We start from the raw sequence: 21,571 nt of genomic DNA on the forward strand, positions 1-21,571 counted from the left end.
TCTGGGGGGTTGCTCTGCTGCAACCAGAGCCATTCTAGCACCTGAGGCAGAGGCCATGGAGCCATCCTCAGCACCCGTGCCAACTTTTGCTCCCATGGAGCCGTGGCTGTGGGAAGGGAAGAGAGACACAGAGAGAAAGGAGAGGGGGAAGGGTGGAAAAGCAGATGGGTGCTTCTCCTGTGTGCCCTGGCTGGGAATCGAACCCAGGACTTCCACACGCTGGGCCGACAGTCTACTGCTGAGCCAACCGGTCAGGGACCATTTGTCTTTTTTTAATGTTGCCTTACATATTTTTAAAATAAAAGATTTTTGTTACGGTTGTACTCTGGATGGTCAGGAGGCACAAGGACATACATGAACGTTGATACTACTCAAAGGGTTAACTCAACTACACACATAGAAATCATAATAGTTTGCATTGCACTTTACTGTATTATTAGGAACATTAAATGCGTTACTGCACATAAAGTGCTTGAAGCAATGCCTAGCCCTAATATTAAGCACCCACTAATCCTCTAGAAGGCAAAGATATTTGTTCCTTTTGATTACTTCTATATATATATACACACCAGAAATAACACCTAGCAAAATAGACACATGCTGAAAACTTTGTGACATAGCCTTATTTCTTTCCAATTTTTCCCGTTCTTTGCTTTGTCCACCAGTACCACATCCTCTGTATCCCACATACTACTATATCTTTAACAAAAAGCCTGGCACCAATCCCTTTAAAATGAGAGACATTGATAATTATCAAACTCTATGTCAGCAGTCAGAAAACTTTACCTGAAATAGATTACATTATACTCCTCAGTCTCCAGCCTACCAGCTGTTCAATTTTAGTACAGACAATGACTGGGGGTTGGAAAACAATTCCAAGAGCTTATCAAGTCTAAGACTAAATGCAAAAGTTATCAGTCAGGGCTGAGAATAAAAAAGGATTACTATTACTTTATGTTTCCATTTAAGGAAGACAACTACTTTAAGTATATACATTCAAACATATACTGTACACAAAGTTACAAACCTTGTAAATCATAAACAGTAATACAAACTCAGCTTACTTTTTAGAAAATAATTTTACAAAAATAAAATTACCTAAAATTAAGCCCACCATTGTACTTAAATATCCGGTTCCACTTCCCAGGTTAAGAAAAGACAATCCTGGTTGAAGTTTCAATGCTTCCATAACTTCAGAATAAATGCAAGGTGCTGACAAGTGTATATTCCCATGCTTCCAGGCTAAGTCTTTGTAAGCATTGTCTCGGTAGCCTTCCAAATAGTAATCTCCACGATCAATCGCTCTGAAGGCTTGCTCCACTCTTTCAGTGCGGATATACTGAGCTTCTTTTAAGTTATCAATTAAGTCATCATTATCTTCCCCAGCACTCACAGCTCCTCCCATGATAGTATTCAAATCAAATCATAAATTTTAAAATGTAATAAAATTAGCAGAAATGGCTTCAATAATGTGTGGTATGGTTTGTTTTCCTTTTAATATTGCACTTGATTTCCAAAAATATATTAATCCTGAAAGGAAAGAATAAAAATAAACAGGTTTAAATTAATGCTCAAAAGGAAAGTAATTCCAGTTATTAAATACGCATCATTATAACTACCATTTCTCAAGGACAGTCTTCCAGATAATAGTGTTTAGCACCTTAAATACATCATTTTATTTACTCTTACCATAATAACAAAAGGTAGCTTACGTATGACCTCATCTGTACAGATAAGAAACCTGAAACACAGCAAATTAAGTCACATCATACTATGAGGCTTAATATGTTAGCCACTAGTCACATGTGGCTACCTATACCTAGTTAAAATTAAATACAATTTAAAATTCAGTCAGTCGTACTAATTACATTTCAAGTGCATAAGAGCTACATGTGGCCAGTAGCTGCCACACCAGACAGTGCTGTTCTATAAAGACACACTGCTAGGACACAGTCCTAGGTCTTTCAGACTCCAGAAACTGTGCTCTTAATCACCAACCCATGTTGCCTTTTTTTTTTTCCTTCTTTTCCAAGAGAGGAGGGGAGATAGGAGAGACATTCCACAAGTGCTCCGACTGGGATCCACCTGGCAACCCCTGTCTGGGGCCGATGCTCTACCAATCTGGAGCCATGCTTGCAATCAAGCTCTTTTTAGCACCTGAGGTGGAGGCTCCACAGAGCCATTCTCAGTGCCTGGGGGCAATGTGCTCAAACCAATGGAGCCATGGCTGTAGAAGAGTAAGAGAGAGAGAGAGAAGAGTGAAGGAGAGGGGTGGAGAAGCAGATGGTCACTTCTGTGTGCAGTGACCGGGAATTTAACCCCAGACATCCACATAACAGGTCAATGTTCTACCACTGAGCCAATCGCCAGGGCCCCATGTTGCCTTCTTTAGAGTAGCATAAGTCTACTCTAATATGCATGAATTACTGGATTGATTTAAAATTCTCAAAGTTAAAAATCTGCTAACAAATGCACTACATAAATTCAAAATGTTAACCCAAAGAATAACATAATACCAAAATACTAATTACAAAACGTAAAAACAAAAAGAGGCCCTGGCCGGTTGACTCAGTGGTAGAGCATCGGCCTGGCGTGCAGAAGTCCGGGGTTCAATTCCCAGCCAGGGCACACAGGAGAAGCGCCCATCTGCTTCTCCACCCCTCCCCCACTCCTTCCTCTCTGTCTCTCTCTTCCCCTCCCGCAGCCGTGGCTCCACCGGAGCAAATATGGCCCTGGCGCTGGGGATGGCTCCTCGGCCTCTGCCCCAGGCGCTAGAATGGCTCTGGTCGCAACAGAGCGACGCCCCGGAGGGGCAGAGCATCGCCCCCTGGTGGGCGTGCCAGGTGGATCCCGGTCGGGCGCATGCGGGAATCTGTCTGACTGTCTCTCCCCGTTTCCGGCTTCAGAAAAATACAGAAAAAAAAAAAAAGAGAGATCCACATCTTTAAAGTGTGTGTGTGTGTGTACAAAAATAATTTTGTTTGGCAGACCCTGTAATTATAAATAAGACAAGGAATTTTATTAACAACTTTAATAGTTTAAGCACTAGAATATACATTTTACACACATACACACACAATATACTAAGTCAAACTCGGCATTTTTAAATGAAATATAAGTGCACCTTGATGAATTAAATAAAACTGTTAATACATAATGCTGAATACACAATATAAGCGTTATACAACTACAGTTAACTAAATGCATACATCAATTTCTGAATTAGTAAGTCAGGAGAATGGGAAAGTGAGAAATATCCATAGCCTAAAATAAGAGTTATGATGGCCAATTCTTGCAAAGCTGAATCAAATCATCCCTCTTTTTTTTTTTAACTTAATTTATTGGGGTGACATTGGTTAATAAAATTATACAGTATAAGGTGTACAATTCTACAATACATCTGTAAATGCACCCTCACTCTTGACCTTAAAGAAGAAAAGCCATCAGGTCTGAAACAGCTAGGGTAGGTGCTACATTCAAGTGTGAGGTAAACCCTTTCTAGGAGGAGGCTGTGGGGCTGCACAGGCCTGGCTCCACTCTGTCCTGATGACCCTGCCATCTGGCACCATTGAGCTTCTGAGTTGGGAACACTCGGCCTGGCCTGCCTCTTTTTGCAGGAGGTTTGTGGATTAATATTGGTTCTTTTTTTTCTTTCATTTCTTTTAAATCAGTGAGAGGAGGGGAGGCAGAGACAGGCTCCCATATGCACCCTGACCGGGATCCACCCAGCAAGCCCACTAGGGGTCGATGCTCTGCCCATCTGGGGCATTGCTCTGTTGCTCAGCAACAGAACTCTTCTTAGCGCCTGAGACAGAGCCATGGAGCCATCCTCAGCACCAGGAGCCAACTTGCTCCAATTGAGCAATGGCTGCAGGAGAGGAAGGGGAAGAGAGAGAGAAGTGAGAGGGAGAGGGTTAGAGAAGCAGATGGGCGCTTCTTCTGTGTGCTCTAACCGGGAATTGAACCTGGACATCCACATGCCAGGCTGACACTCTACCACTGAACCAATCAGGCACAGCCAACATTGGTTCTTTCTGTAAAAAAAAAAAAAAAAAAAAAAAAAAAAAAAAAATATATATATATATATATATATATATATATATAGCAAACAACAAACATAAAAAAGCCAAAAAAAAAAAAAAACCCTCAAACTTTTTGATAGAGAAAATACTGTGAATTCACATCAGATTTCTATTTAACTTAATTCAAACTCACACAAACTTGGCTAATTCCAATGTCCCCCACAACCAAAGAACATAAAAAGTATAAGAATTTATACTGCCATTCTCCTCCATGAGTGTTATTTTGTAGTATGTAGCGTAATGGGAGATGTCAATCTGCATTCCTACAGGGGGTCTTAGTTTTGGAATCCTTAGATAACTAAAGGATATCAACTCACTAAGTGCAATTCAGGCATACAAAGTTTTTTTGTTTTTTTTAATATGACGTGGTCTGTTTTTCATCTGCTACTCAAAGAATGAATGTCTTCCCAAGATGAAAGAAAGAGTGGCTACCCTGGATTGGTTCCTGTCAGTCTCTAGTGTGACACATGCCTAAGGATTTTATGAGTAATTGTGACTACACATAGACATTATATAAATGGCTCTATGGAAATGCCATCATTTACTAGTTTGAAAAACCATCCCCCTTGTTTGGATGTAGGGCTGGTGAATGGCCTGACCCTTTTCAGTTCCTACTGAACTGTATCTAACCTATCCAAAATTATCATAGCAAAACAAAAACACTGACTTGACTACACAGAAGTTCAAACTCTTGGAGAGAAGGGCAAGAGGAAGAATCAAGCAAACAAGAACTATTTGCTGACAGAAACTATACTAAGTCCCTAAGGAAGGTGCTCCCATACCCACTTTCAAGTGAGAAATCATCTGTAAAGGGATGGAGTGCTACAATGTATATGACTATTGCTGCAGGAGCCCAGAGAAACCCAAAGTGGAAACTGAATCCAGGGATCAAGGAAAGCTTTCTTAAAGGCATGATTTGTGTAATACTGTTAAAGGAATAGGAGAAGGAAGCAACTGGTATTTAAAGCAAGAGAGTGGATGATACTTATAAAAAATTACATGCAGTTGGGTACTTTTCAGCAATGTAAGACTTTTATCCTGTAGGCCAGTGATTTGTTTTCCATTTTGGCCTAGACCCTTTCAAGAGATTGATCATATTTATGGCACTTCTCTTTATTAAAAAATAAATGAATTAGAAGTTTTGCATATAATTTCAGAAGGCTCCTGAATTCTTAAGAGAGTAATGAGTACACTCTAATTTAAGAACATCTACTATGGGCAACAGAGAGTCAGTCGGTCAGATATTAACAAGGGAGGGAATTACATTTCCACTGTAGAAAGTGCAGTGCAATCTGGTTTTCAGACCTGAGACAAGGTACTCAGAAGGCTGGGGGGAAAATCATCTTGTCAGCAAGAAGCAGTATAAAACTGTGAAACCAGTTTTTCCCAGATTCTATCCCTAGACTGGTAAGAAAAACAAACAGATCAGAACAGAAAGCTATAAGGACATCCAGGAGGGAGGCAGTCAGGAAAGATTTCCTTGAATAGAAGGTACACTCTGCTACAATGCATTCTATTTTTCTTTTTAACAAGCTCATGCATTTAGTACCATATTTTCCCATGTATAAGATGCACCTTAGTTTGGGGGCCTGAAATTGGGGGGGGGGGATGTATTATATAAAGTTATTCAACTCAAAGTTTATTCATCATAAAATTCATACAACTCCTCATCACTGTCAAAATTCCCATCAGCTTGTCCTCATCTGTGTTTGATGACAAATCACTATCTCCATATATTGCCTCATCCTCAGTTCCATCTATGACATCTGAAATGCCACACTTCTTAAGTGACTTGACAATGATATCAATCTTGATATTATCCCAGGATCTTTTCACCCAGGCACAAACTTCTATAGTTGGTTTCTTTACTCTTCCTGCTGCTGTCAACTGTCCCAAGAAGACTTCATCGATTGGTTCCATTTGTCTCTCATGGCAGCTTTGAAGGGTTTGTTAATGCTGACATCAAGTGGTTGGAGCTGGGATGTCAAGCCTCCAGGTATGACAGCAAGTTTGATTTTTTGCTCTGCAGCAATCTTCTTTGTGTTTTTTGTTATGTGTGTCCTGAAATGATCAAGCACCAAAAGGGCAGGTTTGCATAAGAGCTCACCTGGTCTCCTCCAAACTTTCTCAAACCAGATCTTCATCCCATCCTGATTCACCCAACCTTTGTCATGAATGTCAACAATCACTGCTCAAGGAATGTCTTCTTTTGGCATTGTTTTGTGTTTGAAAATCAGCATTGGAGGCAGCTTGGTTCCGTAGGCACAAGCTAGAACAACTCTAAAATGGCTCTTTTCATGTCCATTTGTCTTCAGTTTTCACTCCCTTATCAACAGTTCTGTTACTTGGGACATCAAATTGAAAGGGGACTTCATCCACATCTGCAATCTGTCCCAACTTAAACTGATTTGACTTCTGACACTGAATGACAAAACAATGAAATTTAAGGACCTTCTGCTCATAGCTGTTAGGCATCTTTTGGGCAAGTCTGGTGTGTGTATGCGTGCTCAGTCCATTCTGTTTCATAAACCTGAAGCATCAATTGTGTCCTCCTTTAAAATCAGTAACTTCCTTTTCATCAGCCATTCTTCTTGCCTCATGTTGAACCATCTTTGTGGACACAGAAATTCCAATTGCCCTTTGTTCTTCAATCCATATCCTCAAGTCCCTCTCTAAATCAGGCCATTTTGCTGACTTGTCTCTCATGGCCTTCTTCTGCTGTGGCGTTTTCAGTAGGGTTTCTTCTTCCCATAGCCATTCTTGGATTGATTACTCAGATGGAGGAGGAGGAGGAGGACCAAACCTACGTTCAGCAGCACAATTTTCATTCACTTTTGTAAACTGAGTCCTTTTTAACTTGGATTGAGCACTGTATGAAAATCTTTTCTGAGCCATTTCTGGAAAGAACGTGGCAAAACGTAACCTACCATGACATACTGGTAGCAAGTGTGAAACAACGAGCACAAAGACAAGTGCGAAAAAGTGGGAAATGCAAGTAAAAAAAATCTATGGCGAGTGCAAAAACAAGTGTGAAAAAGTGAGATGTGCAAGTAAAATCTCCAGCCACTGTATAAGACACACCCAGTTTTTAGACCTCAAATATTTTCCAAAAAGGTGCGTCTTACACATGGGGAAATACAGTCTTTAGGATAATGATAAGGAGATAATGAGGAAGTTATGGTGGTTCACAATACATATTCATGTGTTGAAGTAATAGAAAGGTAGGTGCAAGCTTCTACATATTAAAGAGATACCTTAACATCCAATGATAAAGGCTTTAAGCAAAAAAAGCTGAAATACACACACACACACACACACACACACACACACTTCTTGAGATCTTTTATTTTAGGAGGCTTCAGGGACCCTAGACCACATCTGGAGAACAGCTAGCAGAAGTAATTTACAAAATCAGATGTGTAAAGCCATGTTAAAATGGGGCACCTAGCCCAGATATGTTGAAGGCAGAATTGGGAATGAAAGGATTGACTTCCCTAGAGAAGATGAAGTCTTAGTAAGCACAGAAGGCAGAAGAAAGGTGTTTAGGGATGTGGAGAAGACAGAGACAAGAGGCAAATAGGCCTATCAAGACACTACAAATAGTACTGCAGAGTTGAAGCACAGGGACAGAAAGCAGTAGATGGCAAAAAGAGGAGCAGGTAAGCTCACAGGCTCACAGACACTGAACTTAGAATTCTTCTTGCAGACAATGGGAGCCAGGGAACCCTTTAAGAAAATGAGAGGCATACTATATGACTAATCTTAAAATGAGATGTTAAGAAAAGTCCAAAACTAAAAAAAGAAAATATGATTACACTACATTATTTGTAGAAGGGAATGTTTACATAGTCAAATAGTAAAAACACAATTGCTCTCTATTTGAATAATCATTTGATCACACTGGGAGAAAGAGAGGAAAAAGGTAAAGAAGGGGAATGGGATTTAATACCTCATCCAAGATAACACAAAGTAAATACTGTCTAAAATTAATGAATTTAAAAAAGTAGAAGAAGTATCTTAGCAATGTGTTAACTAAGCTAAAGGTGTTCAATTCCCTCTGGAGTGTGAGCCACAGGGTGAAACCAGTGAACTGAGAAACCCTGTCTTCAAGGTTTGACTTTCTGAACTGTGTACGGTCGGTACATGTATAAATATTATTTGAACAAAACTGACAAGGGAAAAATAAAATATCAGATGAAATATAACAAAGACACACTGAGAATAATTTCCCAAGGAACAAAAATACACTTAACAAATAAAACAGTCTATAGTAGTAAAATCCAACCCTGAGCCCTGGCCGGTTGGCTCAACAGTAAAGCATAGGATTGGTGTGTGGCTGTCCAGGGGTTCAATTCCTGGTTAGGGCACACAGGAGAAGCAACCATCTGCTTCTCTACCTCTCGCTCTCATCCTTCTCTCCCTCTCTTTCTCTCTTCCCCTCTCCCAGCCATGGCTCGATTGGTTTGAGCTCATCAGTCCTGGGCGGCGCTGAGGATGGCTCTGGGGAGCCTCAGCATTAGGCGCTAAAAATGACTCAGTTGCCAGCGGCCCCAGATTGGGAGAGCATCATTCCCAAACAGGGGCTGCCAGGTAGATCCCAGTCACAGGGCATGCGGGAGTCTTTCTATCTCCCCTAATTAAAAAAAAAAAAAAGAACGATAATTTACACTACAAAGATATGCCATTTTACCATACATGTTCCTAAAATTGTGTAGGAAATAAATTTTAAATTAAGTACATTTTCACAATATTCGCTGATTTGATTATAAAAGTAGTATGTACATTTGTAGGTGATTTGAAAGCCAAGTAAAACAAATAAAAGTTGTTCATAATCTGACATTCAGAGTCAGTGTTCACTTTCTAAGCATGTATATGCCTGTTTTTTTTAAATACAATATTGGTATTATGCTATATATATTTTTTCAGATTTTCACTTTATATGTCATACACATTCCTTCATGCCATCAAAAATTCTTCCAAAATCCAAAGACATGCTATCCTACTACATGATGCACTAGGATCATGTAACCAGTTCCAACTCCTAGACAATGAGAGTTTGAATTGATATACAATCAATATACATAAGGAGTTTGCAAGTTAAAATCTGTAGTGAATACTTTGACACCTGAACAATAATCTCCTAAATTGAAATACACTTCATTTTCTATGAAAGTAAAGCAAATGGTTATTTAAAAAGCCATCACAGCATTAGGTCATAGAAGTGTTCACTATTTGTGAATTTTGAGATAATGCCATTTCAATCACAGAAAATTACCAAATGCAAGTCAAAAGACCAAGGTCTAGCTTTACTCCCTGTTGGGCAAATAAGTTTGTAAAATGTGATTTTTATGCTCATTTTGTTAAAAATGGCGCTGCCCACGTAAATGATGCTGCCAGTTGAAACTGCTAATTACCGTCCTGCTTGGGAAGGGTAATTGTTATGCCAAAAAGTTTTAAGAAGAAAGAGGAGGAATGAGGCCATGTTGTTGAAGAGGAAGCAGCCAAGATGGCGGAATGCTGAAAGAGAAGCCAGTTTGTGCAGAGAGGAGGAGATGTGGAACCAGAGGGGACTGAGCTGGTGGGGGGCCTTTGATTCTAGGAAAACCCGAATGTGTCAGTAGTTTTGTGAGCACTGAATGAGTGGGTTTTGGAGCCCTCTGAGTGTTTGTGTTGACTCTACTTGCCGGCCAGGTGCAAGGCTAGAATAAAAAGAATGGCCCACCAGTTTTCGACTCCACTGTTTATCATCTGTCCGAATCTAATGGGAACCTGCACGTACCTGGCAGTGATGGCCGTGACTACTGGCCATACACTTCCATTGATAACTGTTGTATGGCTCTGAACAATTCTCCAAAATGTAGTTTCCAACCCTGTAAAATGAAGAGGCTAAGTTCTAACTCTGTAGGTTCCCCAGAGCTCTAATTTTCCTGCATCAGTCAAACCCACACTTAAATACAGCTGAGTTTTAGTTAACTCTGAATATCCTTGGCATTTCTCTTACTTATGATAGCTACAATTTTATCTGCACTACTCCTGCCATTTTCTCTAACAGAAAAGGAAAAGAACTTTTGGGGAGGCCAAGTCCCCCACTAAACAATAAAAGAAAAATAAAGAATTAGAGAAAAACAAGAAAGATAAAGCCAGAACAAGAAAAGTACCACAAGAGAATAAAGGACTGAAAAGCTTAAGCAATTATGTCTGAGAAGAAAGTTGTCATATTTACTCATAGAACACAATTTCACGCCTTGGCATTTTCGCTCTTGGATGTATGTTTGGGATAGGGTGCCAAACAAAGGGCATCTTCACATAAGCTCAACAGAGATGATGTGATGTGTTTTAAGAACTGCTATTCTATGAAAATTAGATAAATGGCTTTAATGTATTTGGTTTGGGGAAGAACTATTGAAGGCCAAGTTCAATGTCTTTCCAGCAGCTTAGGAATGTTTTATGGAAGAGTAAAGACAAGACATGAAAAGCAAACAGATGGCAGACAGACACAGAAGAGAAGAACAGAATAAATGCTGACTCACTTTCCTTTCTTCCTGGCAACCAGTGACAAACAGCCAACTGCTCCTTGCAGCTACTTTCTCTACAAAGGTGAAAACAAAGCTCACCCCAGTTTTGCAGGGAAGAAACTAGTGACACCAAAGAGAACACACTATTTGAGGGCATAAACAAAGGGTCTTTCTTCCTCACCCCTTAATGAACTCATCATGAGAGTCATGTACCAACGCTGCATTGAATGTGAAAGGAACTACAGAAGGGAGTATCTTTTTCTCAGCGATGACACATGTGATAACATAGAAATACAGTTCACGCTTGAAAAACACGGGGGTCAAGGTGCCGATCCCCACCTCACTAACTCCCAGTCAAAAACCCACATATAACTTTTGACTTCTCCCAAAGTTAACTACTAGTAATGACCGGAGGCTTTACCAATAACAATCAATTAATGCATATTTTGTATGTTATATGTATTATATACTGTATTTTTATAAGATAAGCCTGAGAAAAAAATATTATTTAAAAAATCATAAAAGAAAATATATTTCCAATACTGTACGTATTGGGAAATAAATCCCTGTATAATAGTCCCATGCACTTCAAGCCTGTTTTGTTCAAGGGTTATCTGTATAGAATAATGAAAGAAAGGGGAAAAGTAGGCTAAGCTAAGGTTCACTACTCATGTGCCATAAACTGCCAAGGCTGACTTCAGGCCAACATGGCAGCATAGGTTCCGGATCCATAATTCAAAAGTAAACTTTTCATTCTCTTAGTTGAAAAAGATGTTTGATTAAGATACTCAGATCTCTTTCCTTCTCTCTCAACCTACTTCCTCTCTTTTCTCCCTTTTAGTACTCTCAGTTGCAAAGAATAAAAGAATGTAATAGTGGTGACTGATGTCATTTACTGATGGTACAGTCGCAGACAAATTACCAGTGATCTTCAATTTCCTTGTCTATAAAATTGGGGGTGGGGGGGCACCATATCATAAATTTGTAAAGAGGAAATAGTACACTGCATCAAAAACTCCTAACATACACATATCCAATAAATGGTTTATTTTCACTTTTAGGACAAAAAAGGGCATATTTGCAACTCTCAATTTTAAACACAAAACACTAAAAAAGCAAAAATGAAGAAATGCCAGTCCTGAAATCTAGTGAAGTCATCACCTAGTAACCTCGTTAAGACAGAACTATAGAGTTAAAGTATAAATTTTGAAGTTAGAAGTGTCAAGAAAATCAAGGAACAGTATATACAGAAGTTGAACAGAAGAACATACACATTCACACAAGCTGACTGAAATAGAGGTTAATACAAAAAAAGGAGGGAGTGAGGGAAGGAAGGAAAAGAGAGAGGGAAGGAGGGAGGTAGAGAGGGAGGGAAGAAAAAAGCAGAGCAATGCAGTGTCTTCTGTCATGCTCTAGGCCACAAACTAGGCTGAGAGGCCTATATCAGGACCAGTGCCTCTTTGCTCACTTATCTGGGCTCAGGCAACAGTCAGGGACCGAATCTCTCTTTGGCAGTTTACTAATTAACTTCTGCCCATGCTAATTTTCTTTAATGATGCATTTGTTATATAATTTAGCAAAAAGTTACCTGTCTTGTACAGTTTTCTCTGGTTCAACACATCTTTGTACCAAATTGTAAACTCAGTAATAAAGATAATATAAAATAATAAAGATATGTCATTACTTAAAATATTCATCACAGTTGTAAAGATCTTATTAAGCATTTAATAAATGGTGACTAAATATAATACACTGTGAGAGTAACTTCTAGCTTTCTACTTTAGAAAATTCTTTCAAATCTGAACTTACTATACATAACGTAATGGCTACAGCAAAGTGAATGTACATTTTTCCTTGAACACTGGAATCTTCATCTGTTCAGACAACTGATAAATCACTATCTCAAAATAATCCAAGATTGTCTTCTCTCCTAACCCTTCAATTCCCTACTACATATAATTTAAAGTAACAAAAGATAGCTCTAACTGGTTACATATTTTGAGATTTTCTAAGTTTTAAGATGCCCATATTCACAGATGCAGCCTTTCAGTTTTACTCTCTATTACAATATTCCATTGTTGCTTCCTATGCCCTTTTTTTCTCTCTACCCTCCCCCTCATTCTTTTATTTTTATTTATTTTTAAGTGAGAGGAGAGGAGACAGAGAGAGAGACTCCTGCATATGCCTGGACTGGGAGTTACTCAGCTACCGAGCTATCCTCAGTGCCTGAGGCCACTGCTTGGACAAACCGAGCTATCCTCAGTGCCTGGGCTGACCATCAAACCAATCCAGCCACTGGCTGCAAGAGGTAAAAAGAGAAAAAAGGAGCAGAGGGAGGGGATGAGAAGCAGATGGTTGCTTTTCACATGTGTTCTGACCAGGGACCAAACCTGGGACACGCTCAAACCAGGCCAATGCTCTAACCACTGAGACAACCAGCTAGCCCCCCCCCCCACCATCCTTTTAATGTTCTTCTTCTCCTCACCTAGGGCAGTGAAAAGCAGCATGAACTCAAATGATAAAGAAACAGTAGATGGTAGTTCTATGCAAGTTCAAAGTATAGAATATGAGGTAATAAAGGAACATAATTTTTAAAAGAACGAGATAGCAAGTCATTCTGAAATTTTATATTTTGAAAGTTGCGTCTTGGCCAGTGACTCAGTGGCTAGACCGTCGGCCAGGCATATGGACATCCTGGGTTCAATTCCTGGTCAGAGCACCTGCTTCTCTCCCCCTCCCTCTTCCCTTCCACAGCCAGTGGCTTAATTGGTTCTAGTCTGGCCCCGGGGTGCTGAGGATAGCTCCATTGGAGTGCATAAGCCACAGGCAGTAAAAATAGCTCAGTAACTCGAGGATTGGCCCCAGAAGGGGTTGCCAGGTGGATCCTGGTTTGGGAACATGCGGGAGTGTGCTTCACTATCTCCCCTTCTCTCACTTAAAAAATAAAGTTACAAGATTTCATGTATCTCCAAAAAGTGTTTCCTCTCCTTTTATTCACAGATCTAAATATATCACCTCACTAAACCTGTATCACTACGCAATGCAAGCACAAGCATTCCTAAACACAACCCCAATGGTATACTATAAATGCCCTCAATATGCAAACTTCCATATATCTTGGAGCTAACAAAATTACTCATCAGAGTAACTGACTCAAACTTGAAGACTCCCACTTAACATCTTTCAGTTTTCCAAGAAATACAAGAAGTGCTATACTAACCATCCTTAACACATTTAATAAAAAAATTTTATGAGTTGCAGCCTAGAAAAACCTTAAAAATAGGAACGTTGCTTGCCTTCTCTAATTCAGGAAAAGCCTGAACCAAAACACTAAAATGACAGCTGAGCTTTTTGGTTTCAGTCCATTAAGTGATAATGTTCTTAGGACATAAAGAGATCAATAAGGAAACAAGAGAAAAGTGTACACATTTTTAGCTCCACTTGGGTCAGGCTTTCAAAGTAAGGCTTGTTTTATTTAAAAAATTATGAATTCACACAGAACAATATTCAAATAAAATTTAAAATATTCCAAAGCAAATTACACAATTTGGGAGCTACTCATCAATTCAGATGATCTGTTCTCTCCCCTTAAGGTAAGCTAGGAGGTTTACCTTAAGTTTACATGATTAATTTGTCATCAATGGTTCCTTGAGACAATAAAAGTCATTTAGAGCAGTGATTTTCAACCTTTTTTGAGCCGTGGCACATTTTTTACATTTACAAAATCCTGGGGCACACCACCTACCAAAATGACACAAGATGACACTCTAACACAGTACATATTTTACATATAGTTAATAATATAGTTTCTAAATGTATTTATACTCACACCTGACCGTGTGCAGCGGCACACTGGTTGAAAAACACTGATTTAGAGGAAGGAGTCCAATCTGAATAATCAAAATGTTTGTAAAAGCGTTTTAAACTACAGCTCAGTATCTCCCTCCAGGCTGCATTTAACTATTTCTTCACCATGAGCCTAGCAAAGAGTAAGAAAGGCAAGGAGCAGGAAAGGAGAGAATATCAATGGATGGCTTCAGTTCAGTTTTTGTTCAAGGAAATTAGTCTCTTAACTTGTTAGTATATTTTCAGACAAATGTTAAAAACTACATACTCTGAATTTGACTAAAATAAATTCATTGAACTAAAGATCTTTAATAGCATAAAGAATTAGTTTATGTTAACTAGACTGATCTTCAAATCATACATAATTAAACTGTAAGTTATGTTCACTAACAGCACATTTTAAAATACTGAATGTTCTTTCAACAAAAGTTACTCAAAGCAATTAGTATTACCTTACACATTTGGATAGTTCAATTACTGCAGAAAGACTTCATCTGATTATTCTAAAGATAAATAAATTCAATAAATGAAAACTGATCACTTATTTATGACTCAGAAAAAAAAGGCATGAAAGATTCAAAGACCATATTCCAGAAGCTAATTTCAATTTAAAGAGCTTTCTTATGAGCTAAGAATTACAGAAGAGTTCATTCCATTTCATGGATAAAGAACTGAGTCCCAGCAGTGGCTTTGTCCAAAATCACAGTTGGAAAGAAACCTAAGTTTTGAAGTCATTATATAATAATCTTAAAACAAACTCTATCCAAACATTAAAACATATGAATTATAAGTGCAAAAGACCTAATTTACTACTTTTAGATTTCTTAAAACTAAGTGAATATAATTTTTTAATAATTAAATTTGTTAATTTAAATATTTTAATTATTGATAGAAAATACTATTACTGAAACCTGACTTATGATAGCTGTGGAGACTGTAAGAAAAATATTACCAATAACTGAACTATGACATTTGACATTAAACATAATAAAAGTTAGCTATAAATCACTGTTTTCCTATTTTAACTATTTTATTTGTATTCTTGCTAAATTATTCACTTTCTTTACAGGAAAGTTCATAAATTATTATCAACTTTCAGACAAAAATTATGTAACTATGTATTAAATATGTCTAGATTGAATCCACATGATTTATGGTGGTGAGTCACAATGTAAACACCAATGTAAAATTTAAAGTCACTAGGACTCATATCAATAGAAATATAACAATTTTATCTGCTATTCTTAGAAGGATCGTTTATAGAATGATTATCAATAAATCAAATTATAATTTCATATCAAATTGTATGTTCAGTCACATGCTAACAGAAAATGCTCTTTCAACATAAATAAAAATTATACTACTTAACTAAAAGGATTATTGTGAGTTCTAGAATGGAATCATAACTCTACAACTTCCTAATATGTGACCTCAGAAAACAAATTCACCTCTCTAGGTCTGAGCTGCTACATGGTAAATGTTATATTAATAATTACCTCACAGGATTAGTGTCAAAAGTATATGATAATATATGTAAATAGCCTACAACAGTCCATCACCTATTTTCATTTAATACAAACCATTTCAAGAAATATTCCTATTCAGGAAATATTTATCAAATGTATAAAAATCTGTAATAATAATATGTAATACATATAAAATACTTTGGATTTTCAATGAGACCTCATTGAAATCTGCACCTAAAACAGCTCTATGGTGTTTCCGAGGAAAACCAAAGCATAGAAAGATTAGGGGAAGACCTTGGGGAAATAAATACCTTTTAATAGGATTGGAGGAATCATTTGAACTCATGAGTTGAGGACACACACATACACAAAGATACACACACATATTTGTATTTATAGATTAAAAATAAAAAGATACAGCAAACACACACACATATATATATACACTTTTACTTGTTTATGAAGCCCTAAAAAGTTGATTAAAAAAAAAGAAAACAAGTTTTGCATTTTAATATTTTGCCTGTCATCAATAATCTCCCCAGTGCCCATTATTGAGGAAACTGAAAGATCAACTCCTCTATTTTTAAAGGGAACTCTCGCATCTCAACTGCCATCTTCTCTGTGTCCCAACTGTTAGCATCATCCTGGGCATCTTTAACAACTATCCAAGCTCCAAAGGTAACAAATCCAATTTCTCAAATGCCAAGGACTACTTGCCCACTGTCCAAACCTCTGAATCCTTATTTCATTCTACCATTGCATCTTACATCTAATTTGCTCATTCTTTTTCTAACACTACACTTAATCTCCAATACCACTAGTCCTCTTGCAATCTTTTTTCTCTAAAATGACAGATAGTAAATATTTTAGGATTTGCAAGCCATAGTGTCTGCTACAACTATTGAACTCTACCTGTAAAGCAAAAGCAGCCAAAAACATTAGAGTATGGGTGTATTCCAAAATTTTTTATTTATGGACACCAAAACCTGAACTACATACAACTTTCACATCATAATAATATATTACTCTTCTTTTAGTTTTTGTTCCAATCACTTAAAAAATATAACATTTGGCCCATGAGCCTTAACCGGTAGGTAGTGACACCTACCAGTACCACTTTCTTCCCAAAGTAAAGAGAGCTCATGAATTCTCCATTATTCTCAAAACTTTATTCTAACTTTCTACGTTACTCCTCTTGCAAACTCCTGACCTTGGACCAATCCAACAATCTTCCTTCTCTATGGAGTGTTTTATACTGTGCAGTGTTATTGAGAAAAGAAATCCACTACAACTTGAACTAGTACCACTGATTCATGTTTCTCAATCTCAACAGGCATTTCAGTAGCACCCAGCAATACCTGTCTTGATTCACCTCTGGCTCCCATTCCCCAATGCTAACTCATTACCACTGCTACAATCCTCTCTTGGATCTTCTTGATTCAACAAATGGCTGTATGTATTTCATCTTCCACAGAAAAATATTATCAGACAAAAGCCCCAACTTCCCAGACTGCCATGCTAATAATTCCATCCCACTTGACAACAGTATTACAAATAAAGCTGCATTTGTACATGTATCCACAGGCAGAGTGTGCGAGTTCAAACTCGGGAAAAACAGAGCTAGTTTTGTCTACTTTATTAGAATTTAAGTACCTTACAAAATAACTGTATTTATTAGAAATCTACCAAACAAGTGCTTTACAATTATCTATCATCCTAAGGATATCATCCCCCATCCCCCACATGCATCTTCTCTAGGCTCACCTCCAGAACATTTACATGCTATCTTACCCCAGAATGTCCTAACAAAATACCATAGACCAGATGACTTAAAAAACAGAAATTTCATTTTCTCAAAATTCTTGAGGCTAAAAATCCTAAATCAAGATGCCAGCATGATGAGCTTTCAGTGAGGACTTTCTTCCTACATTGGAGGGGGCCAACCTTTTCACTGTGTCCCCCACACAAGGTTTTTCTTGGTATTTGCAGAGAGAGAGAACCCCCTGGTGTCTCCTATACAGACACTAATTAATCAAAGCCCCACCCTTCTGACCTCACTTTACCTAGCAATTACTTCCTTAGAGGCCCCATTGCCATAAACAACTACATTAGGAATTAGGGCTTCCACATATAAATTTGAGAGCCAGGTAATAGCATCTTTTTTCAATGCTCTCAAAGCACTTTCGATATATCTGTATCACCTCTTCACAAGGTTATTATTCGATTTCCCACGCATTTGACTGTGGCTTCTTCAAGAGAAGGCTTTATACAAATAAACAGACTTGGCAGAGGACCTAATGTCCAAGTAACAATCAGTAAATGATGACAGATTGAATGAGCACAGTCCTTGGCATGACATTCATTTAATCAAAATGAAAGGGTGAGACAATGACTTAAGTTACACAGACCCCACAGGCTAATTGTTTTGCCTATGAGACTGGTGTGCCTTATAACAAAGAGGAGATAATTCACGACTCCCCACTAATGAATAATTTAGTTCTCCAATTATTTAAGATATATATATATAAACAGCACATATAGCTACACTACACAAGTAATATATTCCACTGCATATTAAGATTAGCGGGCTTTGAGGTATATTTCATTGGAGAAGAGACAAAAGTCATAAGGAGTTTACAATTTAATTGGCAATACTATACATTTTTTAAAAGGGAGGGGCAAGGTAAATGCCCCTCAAAATAAAAGCAAATCACCAACAAATATTAATAGCCAGAGAAAAATAAACCTGTGATATCAAAAGTATCACAAGACACTAAAACTTACAAGTGCCCTGGCCGGTTCACTCAGCATTAGCCCAGCATGTGGAAGTCCCAGGTTCGATTCCCAGCCAGGGCACACAGGAGAAGTGCCCATCTGTTTCTCCACCCTTCCACCTCTCCTTTCACTCTGTCTCTCTTTTCCCCTCCCGCAGCTAAGGCTCCACTGGAGCAAAGTTGGCCCGGGCGCTGAGGATGGCTCCATGGCCCCCACCTTCAGGCACTAGAATGGCTCCAGTTACAGAGGAGCAACGTCCCAAATGGGCCGAGCATCACACGCTGGTGGGCATACCAGTGGATCCTGTTGGGCACATGCGGGAGTCTGTCTGTCGACCCCCACTTCTCACTTTGTATTAAAAAAAAAACAACTTACAAGTAATTTTCAATGGTTCAAATTAATGTCATTCTAGTTAAGTTGGGAAGCAGAGAAGACAGCAATAAGACATCACAGTTACCAATAAAGGTAGAAGAGTTGATACTTCAGTGTCTTCAGAATAGAATGTGGGAAAATTACTATTAGTAGAAAAATTAGACTGATACATAGACAGGGACATCAAGAGAGACATACAAACACAGGGAGAGAAAAGAAATTAAACAGACTTTCTTCTGAATTATTAGTGCAATACAAAGTCACAGAAAATTTCAAAGAAAAGCAAAGTTTTGCAAATACTGTAACGTTCAGGAGGTACACAAAAGTTGTTAAAATGCTCAAGTTAGAAATGAGTTCAGAAAGTCAAATGAAAGTAACCTAAACATGCATACATTTTCTAAATCATTCCCTCAATCTATAGCAGTGGTTCTCAACCTTTCTAATGCTGTGACCCCGCAATACAGTTCCTCATGTTGTGGTGACCCCAGACTAAAAAACAATTTTGGTGGCTACTTCATAACTGTAATTTTGCTACAGTTATGATTTGGAATGTAAATACCTGATATGCATTATGTATTTTCCGATAGCTTTAGGAGATCCCGCTGGGGTTGCGACCCACAGGTTGAGAACCGCTGATCTATAGACTACATACATACAAGACGTTTTGGGGGGGCATTTTAATTCTTTATAGTTGAAGTAGCAATAGCAATAAAATGAGGCCAAGTCAAAACTACATTGTTGACATTTGAAATCTCATTCTAGAACTTTAAATTTAAAAGTTTGTACGCATTACAACAGAAGCATAATCCATATCATTCCTTGTGCATAAAAAAATAAAATTTAAAATACAGCACTTTAATATTTGTAAAAAAACAAGTTAAGAAAAATAATAAAATTGTATTTAAAAAAACCCAGAAATTATCCATTTCACCCTGTCATCCAAAAGGCACTTAGCTACTTGTTCAAGGTCATACTGTCAGAATTCAAGGCTCCAAGTGTTGAACTCAAAGGTCTTCATTATGTATCTTTCCAAATACATCATAAAATAAAAGCTCAAAAAGTGACACCTTTTCTCAAATAAAATGCCTGCTGCTTTTAAAACAACAAAATTCTTATATTGTTAAAATAAAACAGGGAAGTGTAGAGTTACTTTTTAAAATTGTAGAAATTGAGCCACTTATTTGAGTCATGTTTTAAGGGTGCAAACTTGCATCAAGTAGTAAAAGAACGATAGGGCTGTAATGTACACTATAATGAATATAGACAACACTGTACTACAATTATGTTGTAAGTATCATCATTACAAAGGCAAATATTACAATATATAAATGTTTCAAAGTACTACATTGTACACTTGAAATTTATACAATGTTATATATATCACATTTATTCAATGAAAAATATTTTTACTTCCTGTATCAATTCCAATCGATGGGTAATGTTCCACCAGAATGTGAAGAGATGGTGCCAGAGAGATACCACAGGAGGAAAGGACTTTGCTTCCTGGTGGGCTGCACTGCTTGCCAGGTCCCCACAGAGCATAAGGGTTCCCCACACCACACTCCTGTGCCCCTCCGCCTCCCCCCCCCCCGCCCCAGCACTTTGTAGACGAAAGCCTATGGTGAAACCTCTCTGTGGAAATCTTTCTCTAGTAACTGAGAGATTTCTGGTGAATTCTATCAAGGAAGTACCACAGCACCTTCACAGCCATCTCTTTACTTACTAGCCAATACTGTTTTTGTTAATAATTCTTTACATTAAACTTACCCTGTTCAAATTACTGTGTGGTTTCCGTTTCCTGTTTGGACTAGACCAATAGAATCCTGATAACCAGAAACACTATACTCACATCAATCAGGGAATGAAAGACTAGTTAGGCAACAAAATGAATTAAGAATACAATAGATCTTGATACTTTGCCATCCAAAACATCCACAATACCTTGTATTTGACTTAAATTGCTATGCCCTACAAACACTCCACCCCCCCCCCCGCCCTTTCTTTTCACTTCGAAGTATGTGGGTATGATTTATTTTAGTTTCTTAGAAAAATGTTAAATACTTGTCACTAGCTTTTCTGTTATGAGATCTGACCATCCTGATCAGAGAAAAGGTGAACAGCTAACACTGATTAATTACTGATAGCAGCAGCTGCCAATCTGGCCAGTTAATTTCCTGCTCAGGAAATCCACCAGACTCAAACTTTTAGATATGATGCTTCAGTGTCCTCATCTACTAGGAGTCAGCTAAAATATGAGCTCACTAACTGAAGTGCATAATCTTTCTGGTGCCATTTTCCCATCTAAGATTATTAGCATGCCTGGAAAAGAACAAAATAAAACCACCAAAAACTTGTTGAATTTGATGTAGGCATGGTAGACAAGCTAAAAATAGAATCCACTAAGGAATCAAGAAGCAGAGAATCAGTAAGGCCAATTTCTTGAAACAAATGCCAGAGATGAGCAATGGTAAAGTTTACTTTTTCTTGTTAATGGAATCTCAAATTGAAAGAAAAA

At 38.0% G+C, this 21,571-nt stretch overlaps 1 protein-coding gene across 4 annotated transcripts in view; it reads right to left on the minus strand.

Annotated features, from left to right (window-relative positions):
• The window catches only part of PCMTD1 (protein-L-isoaspartate (D-aspartate) O-methyltransferase domain containing 1), an 89,786-nt gene that overhangs the window by 53,197 nt on the left and 15,018 nt on the right, over positions 1 to 21,571 (minus strand). For 2 of the 4 annotated variants that reach the window (XM_066266113.1, XM_066266114.1), the window contains exon 2: positions 1,099 to 1,530. The exons of the other annotated variants lie outside the window; for them this stretch is intronic. In XM_066266113.1, the coding sequence (XP_066122210.1) occupies positions 1,099 to 1,405 (307 nt within the window). In that variant the 5' untranslated portion in view covers positions 1,406 to 1,530. The remainder of the gene's footprint in view (positions 1 to 1,098; positions 1,531 to 21,571) is intronic. 4 annotated transcript variants of the gene reach the window in all.

The sequence above is a fragment of the Saccopteryx bilineata genome, chromosome 3 (genome assembly GCF_036850765.1).
Source record: "Saccopteryx bilineata isolate mSacBil1 chromosome 3, mSacBil1_pri_phased_curated, whole genome shotgun sequence".
Lineage (NCBI taxonomy): Eukaryota > Metazoa > Chordata > Mammalia > Chiroptera > Emballonuridae > Saccopteryx > Saccopteryx bilineata.